Raw genomic sequence first — 25,722 nt, forward strand, 5'->3', positions numbered from 1 at the left:
CTTAAAAATATTTTCTCAAAGATTTTGGATACAGTGAATTTGCAGATGGTTCATATAGTGGAATAAGGACCAGCATAAGGTTTTTTTTCTTTTTTTTTAGGCTGATAGGCAAAAATCTGTAATTTAATACTGCTGTTATGGGTTTTAATTATGTGTTGATATTTAATAAATTAATTTCAACTCTGATTTTATTTTTCTGTCTAACAAAAATGAATATTATTGAAATGTTTAATTCTATAATGCAATTTTTGTTATACATGTGTGTGGAAAATGTGTTATTCATAAGTTAATTTTGTTAGTGACATCATTATTCGTCCTTTATAAAATATAATCCGTATTTTTTTTTCCTTCATCATTTTAACAATTTTGTCTTATGTGACGGAAATATAGAAATGCACATATATCTTTATCTATGTACTTTCCTATTTTCGATTATCTATAAAGTTTATTTAAATAGATTTTTAAAAGGTTTGGTTGCATTAAAAATTGAAAGATTTTTTTAAACATAAAAAATGTGTTCGAAAATTTTGAAATTATTCAAAAACTAAATAATGTCTTAGTGGGAAAAACAAAGTACTGTGAATAAATGATATATTTTTAAATGATTGTTTAAAATAAATGTGAAATAATAAAGAAATTATAATAAATGAAAACAACAAAATACTGAGCTAATTCTTTTAATATTCAAATTTATCCATAAACTAAATTTTAAATGAATTAAATAAATTGTAAAACATTTTAGTCATAAAAAATCAACAAAATGATTGTCGTGGTACATAATAATTTTGAAAATTTATTTGGTGATTAAATTTCTACAAGCATGAAAAATAAATATAACAAACAAACAAAAAGAACTAAAATTTAACAGAATTAACAAATTTCAAGAATATTTTTGTTCAAAATAACACAATATAAAACATACTGTTGGTTAATTAAACTAGTCTAAATATTAACATAAACACAATGCTGTTTTTAAAGCAAGTTGGAAAAATAACGTGTTTTCTAATATAAAAAAAAAATAATATAATAAATGTAATAGTTTTAGAAAGACAATAACGATTTTTTTTCTAAAAATTTATTAACCTAATGAGTAATTAACACATTATTGCACAATAAAAGACACAAAAAGAACAATACTTCCTGTTTTTTGCATCTTTTATTCGATTTCATGTACACACAAAATCGAACACAAATATCTCATACGTGCTTATTTTAACGTAATTGAGTCAAATCAACAATTACATGTTTCATTAAATATAATAAAAATATTCATAAATTGAAATAAAATAAATTATCAATACCATGAGGTAAGTCACATCAACAAATTTGGAAATAAGATTTCCATTTGAAACGTCAAAATTATCACATTTTTTAAACTATGAGTATTTGATTCAAAATAAGAATCAATATATTTTCTGTTCTTTGAACAGTACTAACATAATTGATGCTGATTAAAATCATATAACAACTTTACTTCTAAAAATTAAGTAACAGTCTAAAGCTGAACAAAAGCATTTCAGAACCCGTATTTACATTAGTTTTCTGGTTTTAGAGTGTACATATTCACTATTGATAGCATGATAACTAGACAGCAGTCTTAAAATTCAATAATATAATATAACCATAACAATTGAAATGTAACTTAAGAAGTGCTATGCACACATGATTTTTGTTTCACCTACAATACTCATTCTTTGAACTATATACAATTATGAGAAGTTATTTAGAGATTGGAAGTGAAATTAATATAGAAAGCTCTCAAAATCACGTAAGGTGGTCGAGGAGGAAAAATACTACTGAGATTAGTATTTTTCCACGCCTTTAAAACAATTTTTTCCACAGTCATTTTGGCGAAAAAATTAGGCAGCCTACGTATGTTAATGCTTTGAATAACATGCGTAGGCTACAAGAGGTTAGAACATGGTTGAGGTTACATCGTCATGAGAGCACCAGAGATATTATGAAAAGTATAATTTTTTAATCAATTGGCCGGCAGTACTATTTTGTCCGTACAACTAACATTTTGCAAATTTGCGGCTAAATTAAGTCGCTTACACTTAGCCCTCCGATTCTTAAACCAAAATTGAATGTTTTTAGGTTCAAGCTTTGGAAACTTTTGTCTGTATTGCATACTGTTGAGCTCTTGCGTAAAACGTACTATTTGACTATGAGATGGGTGGGTATTGGCAGAAAACCATTGTTCTAATCGAGGTACTTCAGACACCGGGTCAATGAAAGTTCGGTTCCTTTTCCTTCTTTCTTCCAGGCGACCTAAAACACGAGAAGGAAAAGCTCCCGATCCTTGACGATCAATATCTCCGTCAGGAGATATCAAATTATCGTTCCCTGAAATACCACCATTCTGTTGCATGGCATCATGGTAACCTTCCCTGGGATCATCAATTGTCATGTTCATGTCTTCCATAACATCAACCTCATCATCCCCACTATCACTTGATTCAATAGAATGTTCGCTGCTGGAATCCCGTGGTTCTTCTTTGATCCTGAGTTCAACTTGTGGTTCATTATGTTCTGATTCAATGTTATAATTATGGCATCGACGTACGGAGAGATCAAGAGTATGTACATTGTCGGAATCATCAGAACTGTTAGCTTGCGATTCAGAATGACTTTCACCACTGAATCTTTCACCCTCATTTTCATTTGAAGGACGACAAGTCGCCTGTTCTGATACCATTGTTCGATTTTCATTGATTCCATCCGCACAAGGACTACGAACGCCATTGCTTTCTGAACAACATTTCTGTTCAGCTCTTTTATGCGCAGCTCTGGCATTTTTGAACCAGTACACGACATTGTTCACATCCAGAGGTTTTCGACCCCTACGAGACTCCAATGAGTTTAGTTCTCGCACATACTGTTGTATTTGCAGGCGGGATGGATGTTGATTTTCTGCAAACCAACGGTGTAGTTTAGGTAATTCGAGCTCAGGATCAAATGAGGTCCTAATGCGAGTCCGACCTTGAGATTGTGCTCCAGCTATAGTAACTCTTGAAACTAAATCTTGAGGTGTATGAGGAGGGGGACTACCAGGAACAGGCATTGGCTCTCCAGGTTGAACAATAGCTGGATGATGAGAATGGTGATGATGAATATGCTGTTGTTGCTGTTGCTGCTGCTGTTGTTGCAATAATGCTACTTGTCTACAATGTTGAAAAACTTGCTGGAGGTACCATTGATCAAATTTCTTTCTTGTTTCATCAGGAATATCACATTCAAGTCGTCCTTTGGTAAGGGCCGCAAGAATACTCTGTGAAAAAAATTTAAAGAAAATTACGTTTTGTATAAGCTGAACAAAGTTTCAAGGAAAACAAAAAGACATTTGACATTTTTTATACTTAGCGAATAATTTTTTCAAATTAAAGAAACAGTTATTAGTAAAGAATGAAAAGCAGGAAAAATTGAAACAGAGAATAATTATTTGCACCAAACGGTCAGAACGAATTCAAGGGCAGTATATAAGCTCTTTGTTGTACCATTTAAATGAAAATATTTTATAAACTGGATAAAACATAGAATAAAGCAGATAATCAAAAAAAATTTCATAGTTGGAGTGATGCGGAGAAATAGGAAATGGGAATGCCAAAAAAGTAAGATGCACACAGTGAATTTAAATGACAAATTTGAAGTAAAGCTAATGTTGCTTGAATGATAAATATCTAATCTTTCTTATAAATGCAAATGATCACGTAATTAATAACTTTAAGAGTTTATTTTTAAAAAATATTGAACAAAAGAACTTAACATTTAGCAGTAAAATGCTTTGCACCTAGTTACGTTTTTCTAATAACAGAATTCCGAATGTTTTCAAAAAATATTTGAGCATTTCATTCCCTATATATCTTAAAATATTTAATTGAGTTATATGTATGGATGAAAAGTATAGAGAATATACATAAATATTTAAATGGTTAATTTAATCCTTAGGCTAAAGTATCTGCTTAAGATATTATTTTTGTAAAATGTTTTAAACTCCTGTTACATGTTAGTTTAACAAAGGAAATAAAATTTTTACAATAGTTAAATGTATTAAATATTTATTGCTTTAGCTAACTCCTATAAGCTAACATCTCAAATTTCATTTGTTTTTTATTGCTTCTTTTTTCTTCGTTTTTTTTTCTTTTTAAAAAACATTAAATACTGTTTTAGTAATTGGCATAAATAATTTTTAAGTTAACTGCTGCTTACCAAGAGGTAAGGGAAGGTATAGAAGAGAAAAAACACGCAATAATGTTAACAGTATTAAATAATTTGCTAAAGTTGATGATAATTAAGTTGAATTACCTATTAAATTGAATTTACAACTTAATGTTCTAATGCTTTTGTCTAAACGTACTTTCAATCTTTTAGACTCAAAATTAATATGCTTTGCAGAATAGTGAGAATAATAAGAGGAAGCATCAGAATAGTATTCTTTGTAGAATATTGTAGATATAAGAAAGTGCAAAATGATCTTTTGAGTCACAATATAAATTTTTTTGCATTACATTATAGTGTACACATTCATTCTAATAAAATACAAAGTTTTTAGAGTGAATTTTTCTTATTATATTTAGATAAATTATTAGCACACATTACACAAAACTTCTCAACAGTTAAGTAAATTGCAGGTGAGATGAGTCTATTATGTAAATATAATTCTCGATTTTAAAATAAGATTATTTAAACACAACAGATAAAAAATAGATTTAAAAAGCGCGCACTCTATTGATCAACTAGAAAACACTGACTTTGCATTTGCATCACTCAAGAAAAAATTCAACCATTAGCTTATCCATGATAAGTTAATTTGTTCAAAATATATAAGTTGATGATAAAAATTCAAACTTGAACTCGAATGAATTTTCAATTTCCTAACCAATGAGACAAAAATTATGTCCTATTATCAAGTATGCAATTATTTTCACTTTTGACTCAGACTTTTCTTTTTGAGTTCTTATTCAGTTAAAAAACACATTACTTATCAGATATTGTAATGCAAAAATTATTTTTCTATATGCTTATTATTTTTATTCTTAGATATAATGGTTTAATTTTGATTTAATTTGTATTATAAGGAGGTTAAATTTTTATTTCATGTTAAACTTCATAACTATATGAGTCAAAATTAAAAATAAATCGATAGGATAATTAAAGGGAAATAATGAAATTTTTAAAAATGCATTTTTTAAATAAAGTACTAAAAAAATTAAAATAATTCCCGAGTTCATATATGGGTTAACTAATTTTATAAATACATCCATAATGTTTTTGACAAGCACGATTATTTGAAAAATTATGGTTAAAGCGGAAAGAATTTAAATAATATTTGGGAGTAAGAACTTATGATATGCCATCTGTCTAAGCTATACGGGCCACTATTTTCCAGATTATGGTCATGCTCTTACGATGTTGGCAAACAAAATTTTAACATATTTCAAAAAGAGAGAAAAATTAACAGCTTGATTAAAAATGAATTTTTGTGTCAAATTTTAGTTCATAGAAAAAATAGTTAATAGTTTTTCCTAATTAATTCATATATAAATAAGTGCTCATCTTGAAGCATAAAGATTACATTTCAATAAGCGAAATACCAATCATTATCATTAATTATGCAAAGTTTCTTTTTGAATTTTTAATTATAACTAGCCTAGAATCTACCAATTAGTATTTGGACACTTATGATAAAAAAAAGAAAATATATTCATATTCTCTTTATAAGAGGAAATTACCCCCAGAGACAATTATCATGCTTTCCATGAGTCCTTGAATGACAGTACATGGTATTTTTTCCCAATTAGTTTGGAGAAGACAGATAAGCTCTTTGTTAGCTAGCCCCAAATGTTCTCTATAGTGTTCTGGATCTTGGATAGGGCAGTTTACTTGGTTAAATATATTAACACCATGCCAAACCATGATGGACCTCACCACATGACTCATGTTGGAAGTATAACTGTTACAATGTAAGAAGCACATCCAAAGTAAATCAGACCAGAAGAAATAACCCCCATATTATAATTTTGCTTCCACTGATATACACTGGTGTCCGGTTCCTTATTCCGATGTCTTTTTATGACATTCAACAAAAATCCGCTTATGAAATATTTAAGAGCAATAAAAGTGTTACTACTAGAGAATTTTCCCTAATACAAAGCAAACAAAAAGCAAGTTATTTTTAATCACCTATCAATTTGAAGGCAATTGAAATCTCACAGATATTTAAAATTTATTAAAGCAATTTTAATATTGTTTGCTTTTAGGTAATGACTTATTAACAACAATAGAAAAATGCAATAGCAGTAATACCAGTATTAGAATCTGGAGCACACATTTGCATAATTCATTGCCTGATAAATGCTCTTAAGAAAATGTTAGGACAATATATTAGAAGAAAACGGGAAAGCGAATTAATTCATCTCGTATAGAATTCTACTTTATTTCATTTAAATATCTCGATAAAAGGCGAAGAGAAAAATTTGTTTTAATCATCAATTTCTAAGATCACAAAGCAATTTTAATCTCATTTAGTAAAGGTAAATTATAGAAGACAAGAAAACGGTCATTTGAAGTAAGAGAACTTAAGAGGAAAAGTGATTTGTATCGTAACCATATTAGAAGATATTAATATCGGCGGGAAAGATTTTTAATCACATTGGCGAACACTCCCAACGCGGTTAGAAGCTCGTCTTGTATTTAACTGCATTTAGCAAACACAAACAAGCATATAAGGTTGGTTGTTTTTAGCCAAGCTCTAGTACATATTAATTACGATAGCGGACTGTAATCCCCGGACATTCGAAACGAAGGCGTCCTCTAATCCAGTGAAACGGAAGGAAGGTGGCGAACGCGATTACCTGTTGCGCCCCCGCCCAACGAAATAGAGGGACATCTCGTTAGGGCACCGCCCGCCGCCCTCCTTATAAAATGGATAAACGTAAGGAGAAAGCGCGCGTGGGGTAAAGGAAGGGTGTTGTAGGGTAAAACAAAAGGAGAGGGCATTTTTGCTTGCCGACGCTCCACGAACATCCCATTATCCCGTCCCATCTGGGACATGGAAAAGCGCAGATCTCGAACTGGGATTACGGGACGGAACTGCTTTAAATTTGAAAGCGCGTTTGGCGGGAGCGGCGCAAAAGATGAAACGCGCCGCCGCTTCGAACAGGATGAAAGGGGCGCTACACAACTAATCCTTGGTAATGAAGATTACATTAGAGCGGTAAGTGAGAGGCGCCCCACACACAAAAAGATGGAACCCATGTTTATGGAATTAATTCCCGCTGTCTGCGCCTAGACCAGTAATGATATTAGAAGGCGTGCGGCTCATGTAATTAATGCAGCAACCGCCAAAGAAGGGTACCGCCCCTCCACTCCACACATTCCTTTGCCCGCTCCCGACACATTCCAAGAGCTTGGGGCGCAGAGGAAAAACCGTCTTCTAGAACTTGAGAAGACCACAAAGACGATACTACATTAACGTAAAAAGATGAAAGTGCTTCAGCGGATTTTGCAAGGTGGTGTTGTGCATCGAGCAAAATCATTAAATACATCTGTCGAATACGCAAAGCATTCTCTTCGTCAAGAGAATTTTAGATGTTTAAAGGGATGGAAGAAAAAAAAAGAAAGAATTTATTCGGAATGTAAGAGTAAACAAAGTGGGAGATGACGAAATATCGAAGGTTAGAATTTGATTGTGGCAAAGAAAAGATTCTTTTTCCACAAAGAATAGGATACAATAAAAATATAACTATTTAGTAATTTTTGAAAGAAATAAAATATCAAAAATCCTCTTAATTTTTATTTAAACATTAAAAGTGCCATTAGAAAGCGTTTCGTAATAAATGTTTAATTTTAAATCTTAACAACCATAAAGGAAATAAAAACTGATGCAATTATCTTCACTAAATGTTAATGCCCAATTTTATTCTATTACATTAACTATAAAGGAAGAAAATCATAACTTAGAGTAAATCATGCTTAGCTAGCAAAAATATTGATGGTATTATTTGAAGACTTTTAAAATGTTCTAAAATTGTCTTTTCAAGATTTTTTTATTTTTCATAAGAATGGTTAAAATGAAAAGGTACATTTATTCTTTTTTCAATTTCTCAAATTATTTATAAGTTAAATAAATAAGTCAAATAAATTAAAAGTTTTTATCTGAAATTAATCTTTGCCAAAAAATTACACCAAAAAAAAAAAAAAAAAAAAAAAAAGGCAACTAATATTAATTAAAAAATATATTCGTTTTTACAGAACTCAGAACTTGACTGCGAAACCTGTTAACTATTAGAAAGTAGATCGGCCCTTTTTCCGGAGGTTTGAGCAACCCCACGATCCCGAAGACTGTTAATCCGAGCTCGAAATCGGTAGGATTTTTTTTAAGACCAAAATCACCCCATTCGGATATTAAGTATGCCAGCGAAGGACCCAAATACTAAAAAAAACAAGAAAAGATGCTAAGTACTTATACGATTTAGACATTCGCTTATCGTGTTTTTAACTTTAAAAAAAAAATATATAAGCTAAAATAAAAAGCATCCAAATTAAAAATCATTATGCGTGTGAAATGCCATAAGCAAAATTTGATTTTAACTAATTGCCAGTAAAAATTTTGACTTCAAATTTCGTTGGCCTTAGAACATGACACGGTATGCCGTACGGAAAAGTTATTAATAAATAATAATTTAGAAGCTAATCAAACTTAAATAAAACATAGTGACAAACATTGCTTTCTTTTTAGCTTAAAATGTTTTGTTTGATTAATTTTTCTTCGTTAACAAATATAAGATGCAGGGGATTTTAAGGTATATCTATTTTAAAATGCAATGTTTGTGCAAGAGAATGAAGAAGCTCAATTCGCTCACGATTCCAAAGAACTAATAGTTTTACTTGATAAATAAAAGCATGTGTGCTGATTTGCTCATTTCATAAAATGATAATAAAATATATATATTATACATCCAACCAAAAGGAAATTTAGATAAAAAATGTTTTTTTGAGGGGCGAGGGGAGTTAATAATCAAATTAAAAATCTAAAACGCACCGTATTTAATTAAAATAATCATTATATTTGAATAGAAACGAGATTAAGCATAATGCTTTTGCTATGCTTTTAACGTAACAATAAAATTTTATTTCCTTAAAAAGGAAAATTCTAAATTAGTATATAAGAGTTTGATTTCAGAAGAAAAAAGAAATAGCTGTACGTTTTTTTATCATTTGCAATATTCAGATACTAAAATTTATGGCCAGAAGGGCGTATCAAAACTGAACTTTTGGAAAATCTGACATGAATCACTAGGGAATATCGTATTATTTTATGTCCGAAGTATAGGGTGAAAGTGCGTTACTTTTAAGATATTATAACTTAATAATTATTTACTTTAGAAATGATACATGACCATTCAAATGACAGTCGAACTATGGCCCATGAGCATAGACTATGTAACTTTAATTGACCTAATAAAGAATATATTTTCTTTCCCACTCAGTAGTGGCAGTGCCTGCGAAAAAATCTCTGATAATCGAAATATTTTATTCGTTGCTTTTATTATTGATAACGGACTAAAATACCCAAAAGTATTCTACCCAAAGTTAAATATGCTTAAGTATTTTAATAAATCACTATATTTTTAAAAGCATTGAGTTTCGACCAATTTCCCCATAGAGCTCAATGTAATTTATAATTAAAAAAATTTATACAAATATCATAGAAATTCAATTCCCATTAAATACGATTATAAATATGAAGCATTAAATGTTTAAAAAAAATCAGTAAAAATTCTTCGGCAATAGACAAAAATTTTTTTTGGGTGAGTTAATTATACTATTTCAAGAATAAACAAAAATATATAACCCAGTTGCAGTTTGAGCTTTACTTTTCATTGAATGAAATAAATATATAAGCAAATGGGAGTTTTATTTTATCTTCGTGTAAAGAAATATATTAAAAAAAAGAACAATTATTGATTTAATATTCATAAAAATTGTAGCTATCCGTTCAATTTCTTTAAACAGAAACGGCTAATCTTCTACACAAAAAGCCGTAAATATTATGGATTTATCCTATAATTAGTAATCAATTATACATACTTTTAGTTATATTATATTCTACGTTTTAAGAAATAAAAACAATTTTTACTATTCACACATTCTAGTAGTAATAACCAACATATAAATTTAAAGTTGGTATATTACATCCTACCAAAGTTTTGAGAAATAATAACAATTTTTATTAGTCACTCATTCATTCTTGTAGCATTTATCAATGAAAATTTAAGAACTGTAAAATAACCGTATTTTTTTTTCCTCTCTCACTTTTTTCTTCCTTTTGTTCTAAAATGCAACGATAGATTAAATTGACCTAGAAAATACAGAATTAGCAAATCATGCAAGCGTGCTTCATTTGCTAGAAAATATAACTTCGAAACTAGTTGAATTTTGCTGTTAGTATCCGTAGATGTTAAAGATAACTTTGATATAAAACAATGAACTTTCAGCATGGAAACAAAAAATTCGAAAATCAAATAAAAACACAGTGAGTTTGGATAATTAACATAAGAAGTATTAAGATTAATAAACAACACTTAGGGAAATGAAAATTTCAAAAAAAAAAAAAAAAAAAAAAAAACTGTAGAAGAAAAAACTTTTTTTCTCATCTTTTTTTTCTTACCAAATAATGAACTGGTTTAATATCAAAGTTTTTACTGAAACAAAGATTAAAAATTAGATAACTAATTTTAAACCTCGATATTTGAGTAAGATACTCAGAATAAAAAGAAAATGAACATTTGAATAACTTTGACTTAAAACGTGAATCCTCCGAATCTTTAACTTTAGCAGCCCGAGAGAGCGACTTGCTTTCGACAAATCATCGAAGGGATTAACTACATGTGCTGAATGCGGAGCTTTCATAATTAAAAAGTTTTAATCTTCAGGAGTAAGTACTTCAGGGATTTGAGCATTGTTTCACTAATAACAATCACTTGAAATTTTAATGCTTCAGGGAGCGGATACAATTTTTGAAACATAATACGAAGCTTATGGACCTGCTCTATACTGATTTTAAATGTATTAAGATACGAGGAATTAATTTGCAAATTATTGAGAAGTATTTGCAAAATGTTGCGTAATGATTAACGAATAAAAAATTTTAACTGTTATATTTCTTATTAAAATACTTTTCATGCAGCAATTTTGCTTCTGCAAAAATTATATAGAATTTTTTTTTGAATTAGGGATTTTCCTGTTTCAATGATATTATCTTTTACAATAAGCATAAAAAGGAAAATTTTTTAATAATGACGTATTGCTTCTAAAACTGGGTATTACTTTTAGAACCAGGGATGGGAAATTTTTTCCATAGTAGGAAGAGCCAAGGAAGAAACAGGTTGCCTTGAACCCAAATTGAAGAAACTTTTTTTAAACAGTTTATAACTAATATTTTAATTTAGTTTAATAAATATAATTAATTATTAAGTTATTTATTTTGTTATGCCAGATATTAAAAAGAAAATCAATATCGAAAATCACAAAAAAAAGTACATAGATATTAAAAGAAAATTTTTAATGAAACTTTAAACAGTTTAAAAAAGCAATGTTAATACTCGTAATAGTAGTTAAAAATGAACCAGTAAACAAAAGCATTTTCATTAGTGTGCAATTATTAAATATGTGCATTTTTCATTTAATTTTTTCAAACAGAAATTTCGGTAAATTTAAAAAAAGTATACACACTTTATCTAAATATAAATGTACTTATTTATTTAGGAAAATAAGGATAACATAAATCCCAATAAAATAAATAAATATAGACTGTAAAAAATTTCGGTAAAAATTACTAGCAAAATGAGAGCAGCATCCATAAAATCTAGTTTTGCCGTAAATTCCCCCCGAATTTTTACAGTTATATTTATTAAATTAATCACAGTAATTTTGCAGTAAGTATTAATCAAAAATTATGGTATATCAGATTTTTTTTTATGTAAAATTTTACGGTAAAAACGGACTTGGCGATAAAAAGTACTGGCTCCCTGAGTCCCATACTTTTGATCCGGATTGTTTTACAGTGTAAAAAAGGTTATATTGATTATAAAATTCTATACAAAATCCAGTTAATACCGTCGGTATTTTAAATTGTGTTCTATTTATTGCTTGTTATGGGAAATTAATGAAAAATAAAAACTTTTAAATATGAAACGAATTAAATGCTCCGCTTTGATTATTAACTATAAAGGTGCTCCATGGCTTGAAAAGGTTAACTTCTGCAGTAGAAAATAATAGAGCAAAAAGATAGGGATAATCACGGACAAATCATTCAGAAAGCCAAAACTGAAAAATCTTATTTTAGAGATAGACAACCCTCCATTCTCAAGTTAGCAAAATTTAATAATTAAATCGCGCAAAAAAAAAAATCGCTACAAAAATAACTTGTAGCAATATTATATAATATTTAACATATTATATATAATATATATATATATTATATTTAATATAATATTTCACATTTAATATTATGTTATCAGATATACATTTATCATATATCTCATTTATAAAATTTAATATTAATATTATAGCTCACTCTCGATAATAAACTATATAAGAAACGAAAAGATTTCATAAAAACATCAAGATACAAACATTGATGAATTCTTTCTTTTAATATTCAGAAAAAACAAACAGGGAAGGACGTTAAATATATTAGTAGAACTTCGATTATCTGATATCGTTAGGACCGAACCTACTTCGGATAATCGGAATATTTGAATTATAAAGATAAAAATTTTATTAAAATCTATTTTCATCAATAAAAACTGAAAATAGTTGTCTTTTTTAAATATTAGTACCATGAAATATTTCATTTTTATATGACCGTTTCATTTTTTATTTACTATATTAAATAATATTAGACATTTTGTCAAAAATCCACTTGCATTATTGCCTTACAAAAGGATACTTCTTATTCTAATAAACCATTATTTGCACAAAACATCATCGAACCTCTAGTTAATCTTAAGAATTTTTGATACTGATTTCATTGCTTTATTTTCCTCTGCAAAGCTTTTTTCCATTTGCAATACAATATCATGTTTTTCTTACAAGAATAACATAACACGCTTCCTGTTAGCCAGAAGTCATTATGGTTAATCTAAACTATACTAATAACAAAGAAAAGTTAAAATTTTTTATATTTCTACAGCAAAACCAGAGCAACCACCAACTATCAAAACGCATAAAAGGACCAATTCCATGCAATCATGTATAAAGATTGTTTTGAAGATGTCACTTATAGCTAAATTATGACAACAGAATTGAATTTGGTAACCGGTATTCGGATAAAAGAGGTTCGGTTAATAAAAGCAATTGTAATGTGCCGTATTAATGTGTCATATAAGTATGAAAAAAGGTTGCTGACTTTTATTCAGTCTTTATTTCACTAACTATCGTGATTTAGAAGGAATTGCGAGAAAGAAAATCTCAAATTTCTACCTTTAACTTAACTTTATATTCAACTTTCAAAGAAAACCGTAATTTTTTCAACTTTTACTTCTATTTGGAAAAATAATGTAACCAGCAGTTTTGAGGATTATAAAAATAGAATTAATATCTACATTTAAAGTACAAGTCTTGACGCTTGTTTAATGGTCCCGATAATTTCATTTCTAAATATGTTTTTTATGTGTTTTAAAGGCTTCACTTTTCGCTAGTTATTGTTTATGCTAAATTGGATTGGGAAAAAAAGAGCCCAATGGTACAAGAACAGGAATCGGCTATACTGAGCCGAATTTAATAAAACATAAAAATTAAATTGAGAATAAACTAAGTGTGACATTGAAAAAAAGGAGGAAATATCACTAGGATGGCACGAAATCATCGCATACGTTATTGATGTGCAGAGTTAATTTAGTTAATTAGCTAAATTTTAATTATTTCTGTACTTCTTGATCGGATTTTAATACATGGAATGCTACTTTTTTACATATTTACATTAAATCTCTAAAACGTGCTTAAATAGGAAAAATAGATCTAAATTTAGCTAATTAAACCAATTCTTTTAATAAGTAGGAATCTGAATATACTTTTTTTTTGCAGCAAAAAGAAACACAAATTATTTCAAAGAGCTTGGATTTCCAGTCTTTTACAGGTTTCTTAAAAATAGCGTAATCAATTTTGTAAAAAAAAAAACTTTATATGTAGTTTAGTAATTATATTAATTAAGTTCTGTAAAGAATATTTATATAAATTTTGAACATAACTCAATAGGAACAATAAAACATCGCAGTATTTCATCGGTTGTATAACTTAGAGCGGAATGATTCTAATAAACAACTATCTGTATTGAATATCTAAAATAGAAAAATATTTAAAAAAATGTGTGTTAAAAATATCAGAATGGTAGGATACTTACAATCAAGAAAAACAGATAACATAACAATAGGAAACAAAGCTAATAATCCATTATTTTTCGACGCAAAGGCTTAACAAGTTATTTGTTTTATTATTGTTTTTATCACAAAATAAATGACGTTAGAGTCATTGTTTCAGAAGTAAAAGTTCTATTAATTTTTCGTAGACTAAAATATTGATATTTTATCTTCTTATTACCTTAATAATCTTTTTGAATGCAAAAATGTATTTGCATAATCTTTGACTTCGACACCGTTTATAAGAAATAGAACTGAAACATTTTCATGATATAAGTTTGCAAATAAAACTTTTTTTTAACTGATTTTGTATCTGGTTTATTATGTCTCACATTTTATTAATATTCAAAGATCTTTTCTTCATTCATTATTTTAGACTTGCTAATGCTTTTCCTTTATTCCCCGTAAATCCCCAATTAGCTAAATCGCTTTTGTTGGCAAAATGTAAGAAACGCAATTCAATATTGCTTTGTTCCGTTAAAAATCGATAGAAAGTTGCATATAAGATTAAAAAAAATATATAACATTGTAAGCATTACTTTTCACAGATGGAATAACGAAACAAATACGATACGATTTTTGTTTTACAATTGAGAAACTATTATTCAAAAATTATAGTTTCCCACGCAGACATTGAAATTTTAACTTTAAGGTAAAACTAAATCAGCAATATAGCAAACAAAAACTCCAATAATTCAAATGTTTACTTTCAAAATGCCGTTAAACTTTTGATATACAGCATAGAAAAAAATATTATACTTCTTTTTTTTTTTTTTTTTTGAAATAGAGAAGGAATTAAATTTCTTTAATGAAATAGCAATTTAAAATTCTCTTTTCACATTTCGTTTCTGAATAGATATAAATTTATTTTTGTGCAAGTTGTTTTTTATGGAAAAATAATTAATAAAATATTTATTAATTCGATATAGATAAATACCACTCTCTGAAACAGATTGGAGAAAGAAAGATCTCTAAAATCATTTAAAACGCTTGACCAGTAGTTGACTTAAGAAGAAATCTCAATATTCTCACATTGGATCTATTTTATTCTATTTATTAAAATAATTAGACAGTGCGGGGGAAAAAAAAAGATCTGGATCTTTACGTACTAGTACTCAATTTTAACAGTTTTAGGGTTTAACCGTAAACATGCTATTAAATAGCGCAAGCGATATCCTTTAGACACTGGTTGGTTAAATGAATTTTTCTTTTCTTTTTTAAGTCGTTTAGTTAAAATTTGATTTCTCGAGAACAGTTATGACCTATTTCCTTCAATCGATTATTTAAATGTTTTATTTTGTCATTTAAAATTACAAACTTTAAAATGATGCCTTTATGCCTCCGTATGTCTTACAATTAAAACGCTTGACCAGTAGTTGACTTAAGAAGAAATCTCAATATTCTCACATTGGATCTATTTTATTCTATTTATTAAAATAATTAGACAGTGCGGGGGGAAAAAAAAGATCTGGATCTTTACGTACTAGTACTCAATTTTAACAGTTTTACGGTCTAACCGTAAACATGCTATTAAATAGCGCAAGCGATATCCTTTAGACATTGGTTGGTTAAATTAAATGTTTTTTTTTTTTTTTTTAAAAAAAAGTCGTATAGTTAAAATTTGATTTCTCGAGAGCAGTTTTAACCTATTTCCTTCAATCGACTATTTAAATGTTTTATTTTGTCATTTAAAATTTCCAAACTTTAAAATGATGCCATTATGAGGGGCTTTAATGCCTCCGCATGTCTTACAATTCAAAAATTGTTTCGACTATTATTAAATAAAAAAAAAATTACAAAAATAATGAATAATTACCAAAACTTTAGCTTTAAATAAAAATATCTTTGGATAAACAAGTTTTATAACTGTGTGCAAAAATGTTTGATTCGTTTAAAAAGTTTTCGAGTAATGACAAAATACGCAAAAAAGGGAAATTAAGATGAAGGAGCCCAAACATCCGACAGCTCTTCTGATCTAACTACTGGGACTATATTTTACAAATTGTGGTTAGATTTAGCGAATCAAGAATCCAAATCCATTAATAAAAAAATGTTAGTTTATTTAGAGAAAGTTCACTTTTGTGTCTAAATTCTTAACTTAAAATATCGTCTTCACTAATTAATAAGCATAATTGAGGGTAGACTTCGGACCATTGAGACTGAGTCCTTGTGCGTGAACTCCGATAATTAGATCAAAAGTTATTAAAGGTTTTTAAGTTTTTTAAAAGCATTGTAGGTATAAGATAAACCTAATTTTTATTACAAATTAATTTTATTCATAAAGCAAAACATTTGGAATAAGCTCCAGGTTACTCACACCACATGTCTTAAGGTGTTGGAAACAGTTTGAGATCGCTATTCAACAAAAATATTTTTCGCATAAAACAAAACACGGAAAAAATAAAACTATAAGATAATATTGGCTAGATGACTTTCTGTTAATTTATAACCAAATATGTTTATTGAGGAATGTTCTGTCACCTGTTAAAATATGAAGATGAATTTAAACTGTACAGCTTGTAATAAATTTTAACATTGATTGATTAGTAATTGAACATGGGGGAAATTTTGAATATTAATTTATTATATTATGGCATATTTTTCTATTTTTAGTAACGTCTAATTTGACATTATTTAATTGCTTATAATATTTGTCACCCATTTAAAGTTATCTGTTTAATCTTACTCAAATTATAAACAACTTATTTGATTAATGATTTTTTAAGAGTGTGGTTCATATATCCCTCTAAAGGGTGTTTTGCCCCACAGAAATTAAAAGATATTTACAGCAGTTATTAAATGTCTAAAGAAATGTGTCTGAAAGAATATTTATTTACTGATGAAATCTGACCAGTAATTTTTAAAGAATTTAACTTGAATCGGTAAATTGACAATTTGCTTTGTTTCTTGATATCTTCTGAATATTTCGTGAAAAATCTTTATATTAAAATGGAAAGTAATAAGTAATACTCTTATGTACTAGATTTTAATTATTGACATCTATTAAAACCTAGTACATCATACGAGATTTTAATGAATTAATAGACTTTTTTTTTCTAAGCTAGATGTACAGGAGAGAAGAACTTGCAAAAATTTTCAGGATGATATAATATTAAATGCGATTGGTGTACAGAAACAACATGTAATTCAGCTTCATACCATACTGCACTCTGGTGTTCATGAGCTAAAAACATGTTTAACAATAGGGGAGGGGGGGGGAATATTGGGTTTGTCAAACCTCCCATGTTTTCCTTACATCTTATTAAAATACATTTGTGTAAAAAAAAGCAACAACATTGATTGACAGCTCAAAAATTCTATATGTTTAAAATCAGTAAAATTTTTAATTACTTTTATTTTTAAATACTTGTTTTAATTGTAATTACTTTCGCTATTATTTTTAATAACTTTATTTTATTTTATATACAAAATAAGAAAGCTTACGTTTTTCTCATATAAATATAGATTTCATGACACAGTGACTATTTTTGGCATCAGTCATGATTTTTGCTCCGTAAAATATTCCCAACACAATCTCATTAGGGTGTGCAGCCAAATCTCTCAACAAAAAATAAGCACCTTCAAAGTACTTGTTAAGCACTCAAAAAAATATTTTCCAGCACTATAAACATTAACAAAATGCAAAATAATTTTCAAAGATTTTACATGATCATGATAAAATAACAAGTTTCCGAGAAAGAACTCTTTTTTGATTATATTAGCCACCATAAGAAGATCGAGAGATTTTTCGGTTCGATTTTAGAGGGAGGAAAATGAAGCCTGAAATTGAGAATATCTTGCAAAATGCAGCAGAGTTGCACATGAGAGTCCAAGAATTTCATCAAACCCAGCTCAGTAGACGCACGTGCGGACTCCCAACTATTTCATCAAACACGTAACAAGATTGGCGCTATCATACGTTAAGGACCGACAGTACGCCGAAATGGATTGTGGTTGAATGAATTGTGAAAACTTAAAACAGAACAATGTGAAATTGACGCTGTTGCATAATACGGAGCGAAAATCGACATAGTAAAGAAAAAAAAAATCTCATTTTCGAAAAGGGAAAATTAAGCACTTTTTAAAAACACCCCATGAAAAAAGTACCTTTAAGGACTTTTAAAAAACGAAGATCGAAAATAAGCACATTTAAGTACTTTTTAAAAACGCTACACACCATGTCTCATTAAAAACTTCCAAGTTCTGTACCGTTAAAATTAAAATCAATTGAATTATATTATAATTCTCTCCATTAATCAAACAACTCCGATTAACTCAAAAGAAACGTTTACAGTGAGCTACACGGTAAGCTATACATCAACAGGTATGAATGAAATGAAAGTATTAAAAACATACTGCCGTGCAAAAAAAAAAAAATTCTATGAAAGCGACAAAAAAATTATACAATTGAGCTTTTTATATATTTAGCATTTTTGTTTGAAAATTCATATATTAATAAACTTTTATTTTCAAAAGAAAATTTTGTTTCATCCCTTTTTTTTAAATTCTATTCTAACGTTTATAACATTAGCAATGGAAAGACATAACTTGTCAAGCCACTTTTCTCGGAATTTATTCTGAAGCAATTACGTTTTTTTTCTTCTTTTCCCCATAGCATAGCAGTAATACTAATTATTAAATATGCATGATAATTTAACATTATCGATAAAAACAAACTTTGTAAGCTTACAATCTGTAATATTTCTTCAAAATTAATAATAATGTACTTATTAGATTCGATGATAAAAAATAAGTTAAAGTACAATTTTGAATAGCATATAGAGCTCTAACCATTAATCGAAATATTGGCAATCAACTTGAAGCTTATGTAAATAAAATAATCAGAATCACAAGATTTTATTCGGCGGCCTAGGCCTTCGATGCTTATCATTGCCTATTAAATTGATACATTTAAAAAAAAATTTATTATCAAAGGAATTACTAGTTCTATCTGTATTTGAAATACAGTTAATTTTTGTTAAATTTGCATAAAATAAAAGCTTTGATATTTAGCCGTGCAGAGATTCAAAGCTATCCAATTCATAATAATACAATTAAGGAGTGTTTGGAATTGTTTCCCATTTTTTCATCGAAAAAATTACTCATTATTCCTAAAAAATTATTCCAAAAACTTAAATAATTATGAAAAATGATATGCACACAGTGTACCAAAATAATTATCTGACACTTAAAAATTCCGATGAAGGGAGTTTTAAACTCCACAGATAAACGCAAATCAAGGTATTAAAAATTTACAAACATAAGAATATATTTCTAAGTAGAGTGAAATTTAAATACACTTTATGGATAATTCAAAAATCAAACTGAAGCAAAAAGAGAACTTAAAAGCTTAAAAAGGAGTTATTGTTATTTAAAAAATAATTATACGAGTAAAAGTTTTTTCTCCAATTTCAGACTATCGAATGAAGAAAAGATTTACTTTTGTTAAAAAGAAAGTTAAAATAAAAGGCACTTCTACTTATAATAAATTCAAAGAAGTAGAGATCCTCAAGTTTTAACCAATGAATGTTATCGAATATTTATTGTGACTTTTATATATTGTGATGAGACAGAAGAAACTTGTTTGCAAAAAAGTTTCTTGTTGGCGGGGGAAAAAAAATAAGTGCAAGCTTAAAAAGGAGAGCTAGGCTCAGAAGAGTAAATAAGCTTTGGACGAGTTGAATTCTTCGAAGCGGAACGAGTGTAAAAATATTGGATCGTGCAGCGTCGCGACACAATCTAAGCAGAGAGAAAAGCGAGTATCTCTAGGACGAGTGCAGACCAGCGTTACAAACAATTACTACGCGAGAACATCTCTTGAGAAAGAAAAAACTTTTTCCGAACAATTCTTGACTGCGACAACGGCTTTATGCGTTATGACAGTAATTTATGAGAAAGAACTTAAGTACACAGTTTTTTTTTCTTTTGCCCCACCCCACCACCCATTTTTCGAAACACCCTTCGTATCTCCGGCAAGAAAAGCGATGAAAAAGTCTGAAGCAAGAAAACGCGTCTTTTGAAAGGCTTAGTCAGCTACGGAGCAAGTTGCTGACAAATCATGGCGAGCAATCGCTCCTTCACAACAGTCTAATTCTTTGTGATTAGTGCAGAGTCGCCAATAGATGCATAGAGGCCACTCATGCATACACGGAAAAGAAGTCTTCTTTTTCTTGAAAGAGTGGGGGGATTTAATCCTCGCTCATGATGCACTAGCGGCACTCAGTAATCCCAACATCAACAATCAGATCCCGAACCGTGGCTTATCGGCGGGCCCCGGCGCCCGGAACACGCGCTAGATTTCACAGGGCCTGCACACTGAGCTCATTTCTCACAACAGTGGGCACAGGGGCGGAGAAGAGCCCCACTCTCTCGGGGGAGGAATTTCAATAGATTAGAGGTAAAGAATTTTTTTTCTTCCTGGAGTAGAGCCCTGGTACAATAGGTATGCAGGCAAAGCGCAAACTAATGCCATGGTACGAGAAAAAGGAAATCATTAAGATGGGGGCGTTACCTGGCATTTTGAAAAGAAAAGGTAGAGGGGGGATGACATCTCAGGTGCGGGGAAACAAAACTTTTCTTCACTTCTGTTCAATCCCTGTTCGATACGATCAGAAAACAACAAAAGAAAAAAAAATTTGTAATACTTCTACAAATGAGGGAAAAGATGGGAAAGGGCTCTTCGAAATGAACTGTTATTAATGTAAGACAGTGCGATTCTAACATAAAAAATTATACTGAAATCCTTTTCATAACTTTTACTGGGCCCCTAAACTTCACATTTATGAAAAGCTAAAACAATTACAAGCTTTAAATCCGTAATTATATTAAATAGAATGGAGAATTATTGAATAAAGAAAACATTTAAAGAAAGTTGAAGCTTAAAGTAAAAACAGTCAGTAGTTTAAAGTAAAAACAACCATTAAATAACGAAAGGTCACATAATCAGCTAAAAGATAAACCTAAATGTCAATCAGTAAGAATAACAAAAGTCAAATTTTCAAGAAACTAAGTTAATCACTTTCCTAAAACCAATGCTATTTCGATAAACACGAAAGTACCGAATTCTGTGTTTTTTCTACAAAGTTTAGAACAATGTATCCAAATTGCTGACGTTGACAATTATATATATATATGTATATTTATTTTTAAAATTAAACATCAGAAAAAGTTTTATTTTTAATTAAGACCAGAGTACGTCAACTATTCGGTATTTAGGCTATATGGCGATTATAGATATATAATATATTGAATTTTGAAGAATATAAAAAAATATTTCAATTTATTGAATGTTAAGTAGGGCTGAATATTTCCTCATTCAATAATCGGAAAGATTTACTTTCAAATGCTATAAACAGACAGACTATATTTGAAAATAATAAGTATAACTTTTTTTTTACATAAAACTATACAATAAAGAATATTTTTAAATAAAACAATGCCCTGAAAAGCTTCAAAAAATTATGGACTAGGCCGCCTAAAATGAACTTAAACTTGCACAATTTTAAAAATGATACACATTCATTAAAATTATTAGAGAAAAAAATACCGACTCAGCTCTACCTATGACGGTATTCAATTACAGACAAACAGGAAAAGTTGAGATTTTGCTTTGAATTTGGAGTCATAAAAAAGAAGAAGAAAAGTCATTTATAATGTATTAACAATGTTATTTAGAAAAATGAACATTAATTAAATAGCAGAATAAATTAAGAAATTTATAGCACTTACCCTAAACTTTAAGAACTGCGAGAGAAACCAAGCACCCTCAAATCAATGTGTTTTTTCTTACAATTTACTTTATTTCAAAATAGATAGACGAGCTCCATTATTTTTAAAAATAATATCAACATAGAGAGTATGAAATATATATGGTAGATTTATAATTATTTAAAAAATTTGAAGATTGCTTGGTGACTCATGTCCAATAATAAACGAACCGAAATAATAAAGACTCACCTTGATTTTTAAAGTAACAGTCAAGAATGAAACTAGTAACAGATTACAAAAATCGACACTCACACTCACCTGGTCGATGGGACAGCCGGAACTGACCAAGATGTTTTGGGACTGGGCCAAAAGGACTTGCAACAATTTTTCTTTAACATCATTAGCGCTATGAAGCTTAGGTCGGCTATATAATGAAAGACAATCCAAAAATTACAAAACATAATTATTGAAAACAAAATAAAGAAAAACTTATTTAATAAATATTATGAATACCAACCTCCATTTTTTAAAATGTAGAATATTCACTACAAAACAGCAGAAGAAATTACTTAAAATGCAGAAAATTTTACGCACTTTTTATTCCTTGTTCAAAGAATCAATAATAGTTATTGAATATCAGAATATAATGTTTTAATACGATCTGCGCAAATAAATCTGAAGATCAAATACTTTTTGTACTACTAGATGCTTAGCATTGTATATTTTGTGAACAAAGCTGAAGCACGTCTGAGTCTGAGTCATCATATAATAAAACAAACATTTTCAAAATGCAAAAGAGTTGGCATCAATGAATATAGATTTTTAATTTCAACATTTAAGGTACGAACATAAAAATTTCCTTCATTTAAAACAGAATAACTAAAGGCTGACAATCCCTAACAAAAAACTTTTATTTATACGAATATTTAACAATCCCATTTGTTTCAACGAGTACGCAAATTACAATAATAACTGAAATAATCCAAGGGAAAAAGTACCAAAAGGTAATAGAATGTTTAATTATTGTGAAAGTATAACATTTTTGTAAAGTGTAAGAATAGCATCGTTCCTAATTTAGCTTCAAACTAATATTCGCTCTTTAAAATGAATAACTTAAAATTAAAAAAATATTTTTTTGTTTTAAATTTCTCACACACTAACACTAAAAAAAAAAACTTGATACAGGGATTGAAACAGTGAAAATAAAATACAATTGTACGAAAAGTAAAACTTTAATATAGCCAAGTAGTGCTCGTAATCTCTTTTTAGAAACAGTAATAAAATTTCATCATAAGCTTATATCACTTCCCCCCCCAAAATAAATGACTTTAAATTACTCCTGTCTTTTAATAACGTAAAAAGCATTCGGTTTATATGTAGTGCTTTTTATTTTCAAGTCGAATCAAAAGCAATTTTTGAGCAATATTCAGATGAAAAAAAAAACTAAGCTTGTTTCAATTTTTATATATTAAATGATTAGCATTCAGCAAATATTTTAATGAATGCAAGATAACAGCAAAGATTTTTAATAAAATAAAAACAACTATTTGAATAATAGCAATTGTAACGTTGTTTTGTTTTTTTTTCAATCTTACACAAGTAAAATTTTTGATAGTTTTTTTTTATTCTCATATCACATAAAGTTTTAAAATTTGTTCAAATTGTTTGACTTTTCAAGATAATTTTTTTTTTCTGGAGCAATCTTTTAGAAATTTTTCAATTGATTTCTACAACATCTACGTTTGAAAATCAATATTTAATGGAAAAATTACTACGTACATTAATAAAGTGCGACTGGTTAATAACGTGCATTGAGTTAGCCATATGGAGCTTGCCTTACTCAAATGAATATTAATCCGTAGAAATTTTGACAAAATACAATTTTTTTAACACTCTTATATCCAGATTTCCAATTTATTTCACCAATACTTCAACTACACGGCATTCTTTTGTATTTTAAGCATGCACGCTGAATTCTAAATACTGTGGCTCTCTTTAGACTCCTAAAATTTGTGGATTTACAAAGTTATAGATCCTACCAACAAAGTGCAAAAGTAGAAATGCTGTTCAAGTAAGAAAAAAATATATCCGATGTGTAAGGAGATGTTTTGGTAGTAAGTCAATGCCAAAACTGGAGTGCAAATTTCAAATTCTGCAAAATTTCGATTAAGATGCATCAGTTTAAGACACAATAAAGGCATTAATTGATACAAATCGGCGAATGAGACATTAGGTTGATCGAATCTACCATGCATGATCATTTGAAAAGCCTAACGTTTAATCTTAAAGCTCGACATATGGATTTTTTTATGTTATCAAGAAAATGAAAATTATCCATTTTTGTAGCGTATCAACATTATTTACAATAATGTTGGGGCCTCTACAAAATTTTTTAGATGGTAAAATCCTTACTTTAAATAAAGAGGTCAAAAATCATTTGGATCAGTTTTTTTTTTGCCGCCAAAGAACAAACATTTCAGAATCATGCTACGATCAGAAAGAGAGAGCAAAACAGATAATGGACCAGAATGAACTGGGCAATATTTGATTCAATATAATATTTATTCATTATAAGAAAATAGCTTTTCCTTAAAAAAAGAGATGAAAAGAAAAAGCGAAATTTTTTTCTTCTGAACAACTGAATAGAATAATTATAAAAATCAAGTACCTAGCAGTTTTTAGTTCACTTCGCGTTCATGAAGGATTATTAACATTCATTAATATGGTTTAAACTAAAAAACTTAGCTTAAGTTTTCGTAATCCTCTGTTTTCCAAAAATTAATAAATTGATGTAATTTTAGAAGTCATTTTTAGAAGTTTAAAGCCATTTTCATGAAAATCTCGCAATCTCGTGCCAAAACTGTTTTAATGCATATTAAAAGATTATAAAAACATCGAATTAAAATATGTAAGCTAATAAGAAACAATATTTTAAATTTTGAGAAATTGATGAAAATGAAATTTCCTTTATTACTGATGCATTAATTTTTTCAATATTTTTAAACTTATCTGAAGTTAAATTTTTTTTTAAAAAAATTCATTAATCAGAAAATGAATGGAAATAAAATCAGCGAAACACATTTTTTACTTAATTATAAATATTTTATAATAACATTTAAAAGACATTGGATAAATTATTTTAAACGTTTACTTTCAATTAAAGTATCAAATTAAATATTTGCTTAAAGTTTGTTTTCAACTAATTCAGTTAATGAAACTATTAAAGAGAGCTTTGAATAAAAATTCTTCTAAATTGAAGAAAAAAAATTAAAAAGTGTTGCTAATTTTATTTTATTTTTTGGATTTGAATAAGATGAAAAAATTCCAAAGAACTGTACTGGCAGAGCTAGACTTGACCAAAATTTCCAAGCGTTAAAAGAAAAAAAAGAGGAAAAGTTTTTCAGTTAGAATTTTTAAATCTGTGTAAAAAAAGATCACATTTCATGAGCCTATTGCTTTGTAGAAAGAAACTACATTACATAACTATTCAAAAAATATATATGCAAATTTATGTTTTGTCTTAAAAAGCGCTTGACATTTAGTTTGAAAAAATTTATAATTTTTTTTTCTTCAAAAGATTACTTGAAAGCAG

The 25,722-nt window shown here is 28.5% G+C and overlaps 1 protein-coding gene across 4 annotated transcripts in view; it reads right to left on the reverse strand.

Annotated features, from left to right (window-relative positions):
- Window positions 1-661: 661 nt before the first annotated feature.
- Window positions 662-25,722, reverse strand: part of LOC107456902 (homeobox protein dve-1) — a 165,584-nt gene continuing 140,523 nt past the window's right edge. For 2 of the 4 annotated variants that reach the window (XM_021145060.4, XM_071187377.2), the window contains 2 exons: window positions 22,449-22,554; window positions 662-3,271 (listed from right to left, as the gene is read on the reverse strand). In XM_021145060.4, coding sequence (XP_021000719.1) covers window positions 1,982-3,271; window positions 22,449-22,554 — 1,396 coding nt within the window. In that variant the 3' untranslated portion in view covers window positions 662-1,981. Of the gene's footprint in view, window positions 3,272-22,442; window positions 22,555-25,722 lie in introns of all 4 variants that reach the window. The other 2 variants (XM_021145059.4, XM_021145061.4) reach the window with 1 other exon arrangement.

Source organism: Parasteatoda tepidariorum, chromosome 11 (genome assembly GCF_982258835.1).
Source record: "Parasteatoda tepidariorum strain Cologne lab strain chromosome 11, Ptep-v5.0, whole genome shotgun sequence".
Classification (NCBI taxonomy): Eukaryota; Metazoa; Arthropoda; class Arachnida; order Araneae; family Theridiidae; genus Parasteatoda; species Parasteatoda tepidariorum.